This window comes from Sesamum indicum, linkage group LG3 (assembly GCF_000512975.1).
Source record: "Sesamum indicum cultivar Zhongzhi No. 13 linkage group LG3, S_indicum_v1.0, whole genome shotgun sequence".
Classification (NCBI taxonomy): domain Eukaryota; kingdom Viridiplantae; phylum Streptophyta; class Magnoliopsida; order Lamiales; family Pedaliaceae; genus Sesamum; species Sesamum indicum.
Window position 1 is genome coordinate 1,750,454 of NC_026147.1, and position 14,821 is coordinate 1,765,274.

The following is a 14,821-nucleotide window of genomic DNA, read 5'->3' on the forward strand; positions in this document are numbered from 1 at the left end:
GATATGTCCAGTGATATCTTTTCAACTTCTATAAATAGGGCCCATTTCATTAGGTCAACTTGAGTTCAACTTGGAAAGCATTTGAGATCATTTCAAAGTGTCAAAAATAAAAGCTTATAAGTCGTTTCTTGGGAGGCAAACTGTCGTTTTCGTTAGCACCAACGGGGCAATAATTATCTTTTAAATAAAGTAACTCTTAGCTTGATTTCATAATATACAACTCATAAATATCCCTCAATTTTTCACAACAAACAGCAATTCAGTGTCGAAACAAATTCAGAAACCAATGTAATCCCAAAGAGTCTTGAACAAAAGTGCATAATTCTCCAATCCAAAAATGTAAATCCTCATTTTTCTTTCAAGAAAATCTGTCTATGCTTTACAAAAGCATGGTGTAGAATATAGCATTGCTCATTCAAACAAATAGACAAACAGAAATTACAGCCCAATAACCGAAGACAAGGAACCTGCTGAGAAATGATTTTTCTTGCAATTAATTAAGATAAGCTAAACACATACGGATAGCAGCAGCAGCAGCCATGAGAGCTTCCGGAAAAGCATGTTGACAGCAAAGGGAGAAGCTGCATTACTGGGAGAAGGTGCTGGTAATGTGAATCCAGGAACTGGAGAGGGCAATGGTCCCAACGGGCTAGGTGCTGGTGAAGGAGACCGAAGGACGTTTATGTCGACTTTCTGCCCGGCTTGGCAGTGCCCCGGCACGCCACACACGAAGAAGTGGTGGCCGTGAGTGTTGATGGTGATGGAATCGTTTCCAGTTGTGTGGGTAGAAATGGGGGATGAGGCGTTGCATGCCTTGTATTCCGCATGTGTGACTTGCATCACGTTGTGAGACTGAGGGTTGTACTCGAAAACTAAAAAGCGTATACAAACAAAACATTGCTTGGTCAGATAACAACGAAGTCCAAGTAAAAAATAATGAGAACACGTATCCGATACTCTAGAAAATTTACGTTATAAAGTAAAATTCATTACTGAATGAATCTTTGAATAGTTATGCAATGAAAAGAGTTCTAATCGCTGTAGAGGTAAAATAGATACAGGATTGATTAAAAATTTTAAGCAAGGATAAAGTAATGTCTACATCACTGTCTAGAAGCTGTATAATTATTTTTGAGTGGGTTATTTTTAATTTTCAAACAATAAGGGGTATTCATACTAATACCAAATCTCAAGAAAACTCGTTGTAATTTATTTTAAAAAATTAACTGTGACTCTGTGTTGGAGAACATTTGCCTAGGATCTTTGTTAAATAGTGCAAATTACATCGTACCAGCATTGTGAATGTTACTAATAACATGACATATATAATATCACCATTGAATACGAAAACATAGGTAAGAAATTTTTGCTTATGATTGTGCTGGTGGATTCAACGGCAACAATGGAAGTTCAGACACAAGGTTTGTTCATACTCCATAGGTTATTATGAAACATGATCATGACAGGAGAGTTCACATGTACGCATGCATGTCTTGGCATCACCATCAATGCTTCGGTTAAAAGGTTAAAACTAATGAATCAAATCAAATCGATTATAAAGTAAGTGTGAGTGGTCACTTTTATTGAACTATACGCCTATCACACCATATGTATATTACACTTGTCATATAATTAGTGTATTCGACTAAATCTGATTTGAATTAAAATTTTCCGTAAAAGAACGTCACAATGTGAAAAAGTTAGGAGAAAAGGTCTATCTAAACATCCCCAGTATTTCAAAGTGTGTTCCCTTACTTCACCTGAGTTTTCTTGCATCATTTTCAACTAAGCATCAAGCTAGAAATTTTCAAAGAAAGATGGCGTCTTTGCATCAACACAGCAAAACAGAACTACCCATGATTCTCCAAAACATCATAAATATACACAAAAACACAGGACAAAACAGACAAAGAGAGGAAGAGGGAAACACATAAACACACACACACAAACACACACATATATATATATACCTATAATATCACCAAGTTGAAAGGTTTTTGCAGCAGCCCATTGCCTGTAATCAACATTCCCAACAGTGGTCCAACCAGCTGAATCTCCCACCTTATGAACAGCTCCAGCAGACAGCTCAAACAAACTAAAGATGAAAAACAAAATCACAACACCTTTGTTTTCAAGAATTGAGCCCATGTCCTCCTTTTTTCTGCAAACTTTGCCAACTGTTTTTTGTCTGAACAGTTCCTTTGTTTTTCTTTCCCCTTGAGAACTCAAATAGGACTCTCTTTTCTGTTGGCTTGCAAGATTTTGTGTCAGTTTTATAGTGAGAATTTTGAGTTTTTTGGGCCTCCCCCTGAGGTTGATTTTGAGGTTTTCATATATAGTGGACCGATGTGATTCAGACAATGACTACTCTTTTTAAGAAAATTTGTTGAGAAGTGGGCCTCAAAATAAGAGAGATTTTTCCACCTTTTTTCATATCAATAAAAGGGGAAAATTGCACTTTTGGTCCATACTGTAGAAGTATTATATTTTTGATCCTATAATTTATGAATTTAGTACATTTCATCCCATAAAATATAAAATTATAGCATTTTTTATTTCATAAGATAAAAAATTATAGCAAATTTGATCCTATAAAAAAAAATTGTAGCATTTTGGTCCCAAATGTTACAATTTTTTAGCTTACGAGACCAAATATGCTAAAATTGTAAATCGTGAGATTAAAAAAATAATATTTTTTCTCTTATAGGACCTAAATTACAATTTTCCCTAATAAATGAGGAAAATAAGAAAAAGAAGAAAGGCATTTATTTTCAAGATTAAAGTAGTGAGGTAGAGATAGTGGCATATGGTTAAATGTCCATCTTCATCAACTTGTAGTGCACTCCAATTCTCATGCAACGCATGTTAATTAGTTTAACAAAATTATAATATAATTTTATAAGATAGTTTTTAAAATTTGGAAGCTGTCGGATCTTATTTTAAAAATAAAATATTTAAAATATTTAAATAAAATAAAATAATAATGCTTATAAGATATTAGTGATATAAATTTATAACTAATTTGAAAGAGTTTTTCGAAATTGTAAAAGATAAATCAATTAGAAATATCATATTTCTTTGAAGGAATATATAAATTCTTTTAAAAAAAAATACATGCACACGCGCCCGATAGGCCAACATTTCAATAATAAAATATTGGATCGTCAACTATTGAGGTGTCCTTTAGGAGACCAGAAGCTTATAAGCTCTTAACACAGATGTTATACTCATGCAATATTATTTTTCTTAATTATCAAGATTCAAATTATTAAAATGGGATTTAATTGATAAGTATTAATTCAAAAATTTTTAGTTATAATTGAGAGATAATAGTTAAAAAAACTGAAAATAATATATATTATTGAGGTGGAGATATGAGACCTAAGCTGGTGGCTTTAATTAAGTAGAGAACATTAATGGTTGAAAGACTTGAAAGCAAAGAATTAGCTAATAATACTAAGGTTGTTGGATTCTGCAAATACATACATATATATATATGTATTCAACTTCTCAACTATACTTTTAAGTTGTCTATTGATGCCGATAAAAATTAGCTTAATTGGCGAAGCTGATACTTTATAACTCTAAGGTCATGACTTCAGACCCCACCAACACGTGGGATGTTATTCTATTTTAATAGCATGTGTCGTTTTACTGTAAATAGTAGAGTTTGATTAGATATAGTTATATATATTGATAATTACTATATGATTGTTATAATTATGCATTTGATTTATTCAAAAATAGGAAAAAATCCAAACAACTCACTTCTGATATCGCAAATGAGATGCAAATCTAATTAAATGGACACGTTGTTAGACGGATGTTAAAATCAAAAGGCATTTGTGATTTTTCAAACAACAAAATAATATTTGTAATTATGTCAAATCTCAAAAGATGTGGTTGTAATTTATCCTGTAAATAATTTTATTAGGAAAGAAAAAAAAAAGAAGATGAAGTAATAAAGTTGGAATATATTTATTAAAAACAAATAACTACAGTTGCCTCTAAAAAGAATAATATAAAACTAAATTTATTTTACATTCTCTCTCCAAATTTCCGTCTCTTTGTTTTGGTGGCGTTGGGGTGGAGGTAACACCCTTTTCTTCTTTTTTTAAAATCTGAAATGATACAATTTCCTGATTATGAGATATCATATATAGTAGATCTTATTTGAAAACACAAGACAGTGTGAATCATGTTACGCCAATACACCATCAGCATGATATAAATCATGCCGCTGATGTGATATAATTCACCATGTTTCATGTTTTTTGTATCCGATCCCTAAAAAAAGGCAAAAAAGAACACCTCGGATAGCAAGAAACGACGAGAATCATCGTCCATCGATGAAAAAACGCTCAAAATCATATGCAGAAACCACATCCAGAGCTGCATTACCCAAAGAATAGTTCAAATTTCATGTTAAAATGTCAACAATATCTTCTTTTTGATTGCCCCCAGGAGTAAAACCACTGTCCTCCCCTGATGTTTCACAGAATAAACAAATTCCAGAGCTTTCTGTACAAGTTTCAAATGGGGGAGCTTACACATGCATTCTCACGTCAGGGGATTCAACGGCGACTATATATAAACGTCTCCCATAATTCTAACCCCTGTTGGGTAGAAACAAATTATAATGTATAATGGGGCGAAGAAAATGGAAAGAAGTAGTTCACCTAGATGAAGTATCAGAGTCGTCGGATTGCTTGGATGATTTATTCTTCAACGCTGCTATTTCCTTATCTTGTTGTTTCTTTAGGTACCGTTGTGCGGTTGCGTTCACAATCTTGACGAAAAAGTTCATCAGCATGAACCAAACGATGGTGTTCCAAATGAAAGCGAGAGAAAATTCCCATTTATTCCCCTGCGAATGAAAAAAAAGTATTGAGTATGGAGATAAATTCGTATAGATTAGGGAAGATGGAACACAGGAATACCTTGTTATTTGCCGGAACGTGATGTTTAGTCGCCATGTACTTGTCTTTGATCTTATGGAGTTTGGAGACGAGGTTGGGTAATATAGAGTCAAACCCAGGTATAAAGCTAAGTACCCAAATTAGTTCGTTTTCCATCCAGTGAAGAAGTTGATTATTGCACACGGAAATGATAAACACCGTCTGCCGATTGTTTACATTTGATGGAGAAAATGTTGCGTGTAAGTTAAGAATGTTGACAGATAAAAGGAGCATACACTTGTATTGAATAAAGCCAAAAGCCAAGATTTCAGGTCTGCACAAACCTGTATGTGAGTCTTGATGATTGCTTTGCCTATCATCGTTGCAAGAAAGAACTCCCAGAAAGGAATTCCAAATTGTCCGCACATTATGCCCGCAAGATCAAATAAAGGATTAGGTACCTACAAAATATCCTTATGGAGATGAAAAGATCCAGCAGCGGGTATAATGTGGCCAAACCTTAAAAACGAAGGCCACTTATGTACTAAGAATGTGCGAAGAAAGAAATTCAATAAAAACGAAAAAACTGGAATCTTTCCACTAGAAATCTCACTTATTTCATACAGAGAAGAGAATTGTGAAAAGGAAGTAAAAGTTGCAAGCTATATGACGAAATGATAACCAGAGGATATGAAATAAAGGAGCTAACCGAAGCAAGAATTAAAATCGTGAAGAAGTTTAAATATTGGGCATGTGACAGGAACCAGCGCTTAATTTTATTTAGTCGAGCAGATATAAATCCCTCATCCTCTTTTGAGGAATCATCCAATTCTTCCATTGCATTGACTTTACCACCTGACAAGCGAGCTGCATAAAAGAGAGGGTAAACATAAGGCCCTTCACATGTTTAAAAAGTTCAACTTACCGATAGCACATGACTTACACAACTATCAATGTGAAATTACGATGCAACCTTAATGCTTGCAGACCCAATAAGTAGAATAAAACCGACATGGCAATTTGGGGGCAATGAATGGTACCTTTGTAGAAATTAATACATCACCTTTGGCCCCATAAAGTAGCAAAGTTCTTATTATCCTAAGAATACATATCCTCATATTTCTACAACTAGAAGGAGAATTTTTGAATTAAAATGTCAAGCCCGCAAAAGCACTTGACTCGGAAACAGGAAACAGCTACATGTAGACATACCTGCCCTTGAAATGAAGTAAGGGGGAAGTTCACCAAGCGCAGTGCCAAGACCCCACAGGATTGCTTCTAACTGGACCTGGGGCAATATGCTACTAAGGGGAATCCGTACGCCATGTGACGATGGAAACAACGGGGGCCCAAATTCAGCACAATCCTTGCCAAGCCATGAAGGAACTCTTTTTAATTGTATTGTATCATATAGGGCACTTTTAATGTCTACTCGACCACATTGCACTGCCTTTATAGTGAATAATGCAATATGAGGTCCCAGATAGAGTACGAAAGTGTGCAATCCAGAACCTGTAGAAAGATATAACAGATGAACAAGTTCAGATAATCTTCTATGCAGCTGTTGCATGGGAAAGCTTGTCAACTTGTCATCTCTTTGAAAAAGTTCATGCAGTCAGATTGCTCATTAGCTTACAAATTGTGATGCATGTTAACATGGATGAGTAGATATCAATTAGTAAAGAAAATAATGCATTCCAAAGCTAATAAGGTTTTAGGGTGACTAAGTACAAAGGAATCAGAAGTCAACTTCAGAACTTCAGTGACCTATCCATAGATATCTCGATGAGTATGCATTTTAACTGAGCCCAGCTAACAACCTGAGTACTGCTAGATATGCCACCTCCAAATTCTAGGACAAGATCCATGCATTCTGCCACAAGCTTAAGACACACATGTGGATCCCAAGTAATACCAGATATAACCTTACCATACTAGTAAAAATTGAAAAATAAACTGGAAATCATATCTAAATGTTGGGTCAAGGTGAAGTAACATGTCTGCTCTTGTATCTTTTTGGTATAGAGGAAAAGTTTAAGTTCACATCAGAAGCTTGTAGCGTGAATAAAATTCTTATATTTCCTCATCAGACAGATTTTGCCATTAAAGCCAAGAATGGAAGTTTCTTCCTTACAAGGAGTGTTTTGTGTTTCACAACAAAATTCAGGCATCATGGTGGGTCCTAGCGACAGCTAAGGATGCGTGATCCTCAAAATTGGGTTCTGAACACCACCCAGTGCAGATAAGTGTTTCCCATAAAGAACATCAAGAAAATAGAATGGACATGCTAATCAAGTCGATTTTGCTTACCCAGTCCAATGGAAGATGCAACACCAAGAGCCACCCACCATAATCCAAATCGCAAATAACGTAGAACTTCCTCAACATGCTGCATGTAAAATTTAGATTCATGAAATGACCCAAGACATGTCAACCATTGACCACAAGAGCCCAAAATAACCATAATTGCAAAAGGCAACAAGAAAGACATTAGAAAACCATTCCTTCTTCAAATAAAGCCTGGAAATCTGAATTTCATTCCAAAAGACAGTAACAAAAAGAAAAAAAAAAAAAAACTGTGCTGAATCACTAATCCTTGTCCATTTCAGCATTACTATTTTGACTACCTTCTCATGAGGACCATCAACAGTAACAAGTAGTACGCCAGCAATCGCAACAATGGTACTCAACAGCATAAGCCAACCACGATGTGACAAAAGATATGCTACTGATCGGCTGAGATATCGTGTGACGGCAAGAATAAAAAGCTTTAATGTCTTGAAAGGCTGTGAGGTCAGGGTCAAATTTTCTAATTCTTGTTGGTGCTTTATACGAAGCCCTGCAAAGCAGAAATTTCTCAATTATAAGGAATATAAGTAAGATCCCTGAATCAGAATCAGCAATGGCTCGACAAATCATTCAGCAAGGATGCACTAAACTAGATTTTAGTAACATAATGGTATCAATTTATCCGGAAAACTGGTATGCCTGCTGTCAACAGTGTCACAACAGTACAATATCTATATCCACAAAGAACAGTCATTTCCCAGGCATATTTTAGTTGGAAATCAATCTTCAAGTACACAAAAATGCATAAAAGCTCAAATGTACATGCCACAAAGTAATCTTCTAAGTAAGCAACTGATCCATTATCTTCAAATTATTAATGTCGGTAAACCAATTTATAGATTTTTATTTCTTTTTTGGTTTATATAGTACAACTCTATTCCTCCTAGCAACATGTGCAGAATTGAAGCTCGTCTCCAAAGGGATCACTTATGAAATGAAGCAGAATTTAGTGTCGGTTTAGCAATTTCAATCCTAAGCCTGAAACAGTCAACAGATTGGTAAACCTTGAACTTCTTGGTAAGCAAATATAGCTCCAGAAAAATCCTTTTTCTTCCTAACTGTAACAACACAAAAGAAGACAAGGATGCTATAATAAGGCCTCAGAACTTCAACATCTCAAATGCAATTCAAATCAATCTAACAGATGCTGCTTTCTCTGCTAGTAGCATATAGGGACATGTTGACCTGTAACAACAGACTAAACTTTTGTTCCACATGTATAAAGGATGCATGAACACTGTTAACTGCTAAACTCTAGTTCCTAACAAATTGACCACTAAACCTTACTACATTAACTGAACAAGAAAACCGTTCAAAGCTAACAACATTAACTAAACAAGAACAGCAGTTAGCCCTCCCATGATCACGCCAGTTCAACATAATGAGATGATGATTATCCACCAATTAAAAGATTGCAGCTCTGGGGCCTCAGCAATGCTTTTGCCTCCATGAAATCATAGGGACAAACTTAAAATACTGCACTCTGAAGTAGATACGTCAAGCTGAGAAGACGGAACTATCCTGGGTAAGGAACAGTTTGAATACGAGGTTATGTTTAGCTCATCCAACATGCAAATAGCTCCTATCTAAAATGTTAGATTGCCCCCAACATTCATACAATGGAAAATTTTCCAATTCAAAATCTCACTTTCGAATAGTATGAGCATCTAGCTATTAGAAACCAAATCATATGCAAAAGGACCAAATCTGCTATTCCCTTCTAGTTACAATACAGATGAACAATAAAAAAGAAAAAAGGAAAAGAATCCCATGATTCCTCAAGAGCAAATTTTGCCAAACAATATTCAGAACACTCAATTATCTTCCTTAAGAAGCACACCACTCATTCACACCTTGCATAGATATATCATATCACAAGAGCGCCCGCACACACACACACACACACACACACACATCTCGCAATGTGCATAACTGTGGTCTCCAAGTTCTCCACAACCAAGCAAATCCCACTAACAGCAATGCCCATTTTAGCTGCATAGCTAAAGACCCCATATAAAATTACATTAATACACCAAGCAAATGCAAGGATGAATTCAAAAAAGCAGAGAAACCTAATTAGTCAACAACCCTTTTACTCCCTGCATCAACACTCGCCGTCACTATCAAATCCATTAACCAGCTAAACTAACAAATAATCTTATATTCACTACACGCATTGAATTTACAGAGATTCACAACATCCACAAGCACAAGAAGGAAAAAAAAACATCTTTAAAAACAAAACCTCAGATCAAAACAAAATACTGCAAATCCATACTAAAGACAGAAACTTTCCTGAGATCGACATGCCCCTGCTGCGATGATTTTTGGAAGAACTTGATTTTTTCTTGGACCCCATTATCCTATATTCTTTCACATGTCATCTCCCACACATACACACTGTTTGTGCGTGTAATTGTTCTTTTTACCTACGGTGATATGAGTCCGAACAACGTTGAGCCACAGCACAAGAACAAAAAGGGAAGGCAGGAAATCTCAATTGCCAGCAACCAAAACAACAAAAGACGGAATTTCTGAAGAGAGATCTGAGGGTTATGGAAGCGGATATGTGCGTGGAAAAAACACCAGACTTTGGTGTGCGTGCGAAAGCTCCCCACTGTTTTTGAGCATTTATCTCACTTTCTCTCTCACACACTACACGCACTCACCTTTGCAAATTGGGATTCCCATATGATGCCATATACATAAATAAATAATTAAATTGCAGAAAATAATAATAAAATATATAAATATTATTTTCAATCATAATATAAATTTGATCATTAACATAGTTTGATTCATAATTTTTATTTATTTAAAAATATTTATATACAACGTGACTAATTAAATATAATACATCTCTCAAAAAAAAAAAAAATCATAGTACATAAACCAATATTCGTAATATTATAGAATAATTAATCTATAATATTGAAGGGATAATAAATTTATATAAGGGTCTTTTAGAAAAATATTATCTTATTAATATATCAAAATTATTAACTTAGATCTGGGCCTAAGTCGGGATCGAAGAAATTATTATTTTAAAAAAAATTATTAATTTATCAAAGGGTGATTAGCAATTTACCTCCTATGATATTAAAAATGAGCACATTACCCTCCTATAAAAAAATATATAGTCATTTATCCCTCATTACTTTTTAAAATGAAGCAATTTTACCTTCATTTTAAAAATCATAGGGGAGTAAATTGTTCATTTTAAAAAATACAGAGAGGTAAATCGTTATTTATTTTTTTATAAGCGGTAATTTGCTCATTTGCGATATCACAAGGGGTTGCTTGCACTTTTTTCATTTATCAAATATTAATTTATAGAGGTTCTTTTTTGTAAATAAATAAATTCCAAATTATAATTTTCAAATAAATTGAAATTAATTCAATTTTTTTAGTTATGGAACTCCACTAAAATAAATAATATTTATACTAGTATAAAATTAAAAAATTTATTCTTCATTGGTGGTTCGTACATTGGTAATATTAAAATTTAAAATATCAATTATACTCTTAAATAATTATACCAAAATTACTTAAATATTTTAAATAATCAATGACATTGTTAATCGACTAATGTATTTATCACTCTTGCTTTTAATTATATATATGTATATTTAAAAATATATATTGTATATATTTAATTATATGAACATAAAAACGACGTGTCATAACGGTGGACCTCGAAAAAATAGGAGGAGAAATTTGTGATGGAGTAAATACAAAAAGAGGTACTAATAAGAACCGAAAGGTCAATTAAGTACTATTTTATATAATTTTTGAATTGTATCTATTTAATTATAGGGATAACTATACTCTTTTTCTTCGGATACATAAACATCTTATAGTTTGGGAAATTACATCCCGCACCTTTGGGATTGGCTTTCGTCCAACAAATAAGTCCCTATATTAGTGAAAATCCACCAAATATGTTGATGTTAACAAAAAAAAAATTAAAAAAAATTTGAATTTACCCCACATTAACTTATTACTGAATTATAGTAAGTCAAATAATTTTTTTATGATCAAATTGTCCTCATACGTCTTCACGTGTTAATGCATGTAAGAAGGTATATTTTTACCATTATAAGGGTAGTTTAGTCCCAAAAAGATTCTTTTACCTACAATAAGTCATTAATAAGTCAATCGAGGGTAAAAATCAATTTTTCCTTCAACTTTTTCTGTTAATATCAGTAAATTTTTACTAGCGGGATGACTTATTTGTTTGATGAAAGTAAATTTTATGAGTGCTAAATATAATTTTTTAAATCACAGAAAATTTACGTATAATTACATTAAATTTTAAGAGTGAGAAGTGTAATTATTCCTTAGTATTATATGTAGATAAGTATTGCATATGAGGGTGGTTCCTCTAAAAGAATAGAAAAAAGAAATCTATGTTGGAGCAAAGACAAAAAGAGGGACTAATAAGCAATAAGATCCGAAAGGACAATTAAGTATTGTTTTTTTTTTTTTTATTATAGTTTTAATAAAGGAAAGATATGCAAATATCATCAATATCAGTTGGGCAGTTTAAGCATATTCCTTCACCACCACTAAGGACCTTCTTTAAATAAATAAATAAATAAATAATAATAAAGAAAGTATTTATTATTTTTAAGTAGTGAAATTCCATATATTTTTTTTAGATGAATAACAATTTACCCCCTGTGATATTGAAATTCAGTACATTACTCCCATATGAAAAAAAAAGTATAGTAATTTACCTTCTTATACTTTTTTAAACGAAGCAATTTACCTCCTTATACAGGGAGGTAAGTTGCTTCATTTTAAAAACCATAGGGGGGTAAATTGTTGTATTTTAAAAAATAAAGGGAGATAAATCGCTATTTATTTTTTCATAAGGGGGTCATTTGCGATATCACAAGGGAGTTGCTTGCATTTTTTCCTACTGTTTTTAGATCGTTTGGTAAAAATTTAGATATGAACATTTAATGATTATTAATATTTTCATATAAAAAACTTAGGTTTAAAGAGAATGAAGAAACAAGAGATTATTGTAAAAAAATAATAGAAACACATTACCTTAATTGCAACGTTTTATTAATTTTATTATTTGAGTAGGACTTCTCAATATCTTGTAACTATTGTTGAGGAGCAAGAAGGGGCCGAGATGTCCGCATCAAGGATGGTAACCGGGGCAGGTTTGGCTTCACTCAACACCTTCTCCGCCTAATTTTAAGGGATAATTATACTTTTATTTTCTGATATCTTATATAATTATTTAAAAATATTATGTAGTTTGAGAAATTATATCTAACACTCTTAAAGTTTATTTTTGTCTAACAAATAAGTCCCTCCATTGACCGGAATTCACTGAATTTACTGATATTAATAAAGAAATTTGAAGAAAAAAAAATTTCAATATACAAATTTTTACAATTTTGTAAACCAGATTTACTTTTTCTCTTGAGTTATTCTGAAGTATTTTATTTTTTGTGAGTGTAACTTACATCAATAAGATTATATCTATCCCGAGTTTTATTCTTTAATATTGGGTTAATTATATTTTGTCATTCGAATTATGATCATTTTGACACTTTAACATCTAAACTTTTTTTGGTATAAACTTATCATTTCGACTTTATGAAAATTTGCACTTTATCATTTATAACTATTTTTCAATCAAGTTTTATGTCAAAAAAATCACATGTAGTGTACATATAATATTAAAGGGTTACACGATGTGATATTTTTCACATATGTACAACATGTGATGTTTTTTTGGCAGAAAATCAACAAAGAATGGTCATATATGGAAAAGTACAAATTTGACAAAGATGAGATGATAAGTTGACACAAAAAAATACTAGATGACATAGTGTTAAAACAGTTATAGTTCAGATGGCAAAATGAAATTTACCCTTTAATGTTTTATAGGGATAATTACACTTTCCTCCCCTGAGGTCTAGTGTAATTATACGTAGACCCCTGTGATTCAAAAAATTACATTTAGCACCCTTGAGATTTGTTTATGTCTAATATAGGTCCATCTGTTTGTCAAAATTCACCGATTTTTAAAAAAAGTTCGAAAAAAATCTATATTACCTTCAATTGACTTATTACTGATTTGTTACAGATTAAATAGATATTTTTATGATCAAATTACCTTCATAGGTCTTCACACGTTAATATATGTGAGGAGGTATATTTTTACCGTTATAAGTATGATTTAGTCAGAAAAAAAAAATTATTTGACCTACAACAAGTCTGATAAGTCAATCAATTGTAAATATCAATTTTCATTCAATTTCTTTTGTTAACATCAGCAAATTGGTGAATTTTGATAAACCGATGACTTATTTGTCAGACGAAAACAAACCCCAGGAATACTAGATACAATTTCTCAAACCACAAAAAATCTATGTGTAATTATATTAAACCTTATGGGAGGAGAGCGTAACTGTCCCTATTTTATATTTTGATGATGAATCTCTATGGGGACAAAGTATTAAAAATAATTATAATAAATTGATACCTATTATATATAATATGTATATATGAATGCATACACCTCTTCATATTCATTTTTAATACCCATTATGTTATACCCTTTTGTATCCCCCATTATGATTTGTAATTATAATGATTTATGGTGTATTTTGTAACCACATTTTTTGTGGTCTATAAATACCACCAGTGAACAAAGAAAGTTTGTTGGAGAAATACATATATTTTACTTTATATTCTATTAAGAGTGATAGGCTAATAAACTTAAAATTTCTCTAAGTTTATAACACGTTATCAGCACGACGTTACGTTACGATCGATCAAGGTAAAATGTTAATTTTATTAGTAATTTTTATTCTTTGTTTGTTTACCTCTACAATATGATAGTTAGATTTATTCTTGAATATTTCATAATAAAATATGAGTAATTATATTATATATTTCAATGTCTCCTGAAGTAGACATATATACATAAATTCTTGATTTTATCCCCTGAAGTGGATGTGATATTGCCTCCAGAAGCAGGCATACAATTCTTGATTTTATCCCCTGAAGTGGATATGTTCTATAAAATTTCATTGCTTCCTGAAGTAAGTAATGAGTTAAAATCATCTCCAGTAGTAGGTGAAATATTTTGTACCAATTATGTGCAATATCATCCCTGAAGCGATGATAAGTATATGTTTAATTTTCTCACCACCTGAAGTGTTTTGAGATAATGGCTTGATCAAGAAGCCCGATGCTTCTTCGTTTATTTATTTGATTTCTGATAATTTTTCGATAACATAGTTTTGTTTCATATGCCCATGTATGTATTTTACATGTTTTGCTAGTATATGCAACAAAATTTATTTGTTAAGAAAATGATTTGGCATGAATACCATTTAATTGCTATTTGTAACATTATAAGATTCAAGGCAAACATTTTATTTAATTCCATGTACACATGCCATTATAATTCATACTAATTACATGGTAACTTATATGTAACTTAATGTTAGTAATATTTCATGTCATTTTTACTTTATATCATGTGTAATACATATTATTTTACTTTTATGTATATGTTGAATATTATGCTAAAAGTGTAT

At 32.3% G+C, this 14,821-nt stretch overlaps 2 protein-coding genes across 2 annotated transcripts; both read right to left on the reverse strand.

Moving 5' to 3' along the window:
• On the reverse strand, positions 326-2,292 carry LOC105156987 (mavicyanin-like). The gene is made up of 2 exons (XM_011073270.2): positions 1,971-2,292; positions 326-872 (listed from the first exon to the last, which is right to left on the reverse strand). The coding sequence occupies exons 1-2, from the start codon at positions 2,146-2,148 to the stop codon at positions 508-510; spliced, it is 543 nt and encodes a 180-aa protein (XP_011071572.1). The 5' UTR covers positions 2,149-2,292; the 3' UTR covers positions 326-507.
• Positions 4,370-9,912, reverse strand: LOC105156988 (vacuole membrane protein KMS1). The gene is made up of 8 exons (XM_011073271.2): positions 9,543-9,912; positions 7,526-7,737; positions 7,209-7,287; positions 6,111-6,410; positions 5,608-5,765; positions 5,243-5,359; positions 4,941-5,120; positions 4,370-4,867 (listed from the first exon to the last, which is right to left on the reverse strand). The coding sequence occupies exons 1-8, from the start codon at positions 9,604-9,606 to the stop codon at positions 4,676-4,678; spliced, it is 1,302 nt and encodes a 433-aa protein (XP_011071573.1). The 5' UTR covers positions 9,607-9,912; the 3' UTR covers positions 4,370-4,675.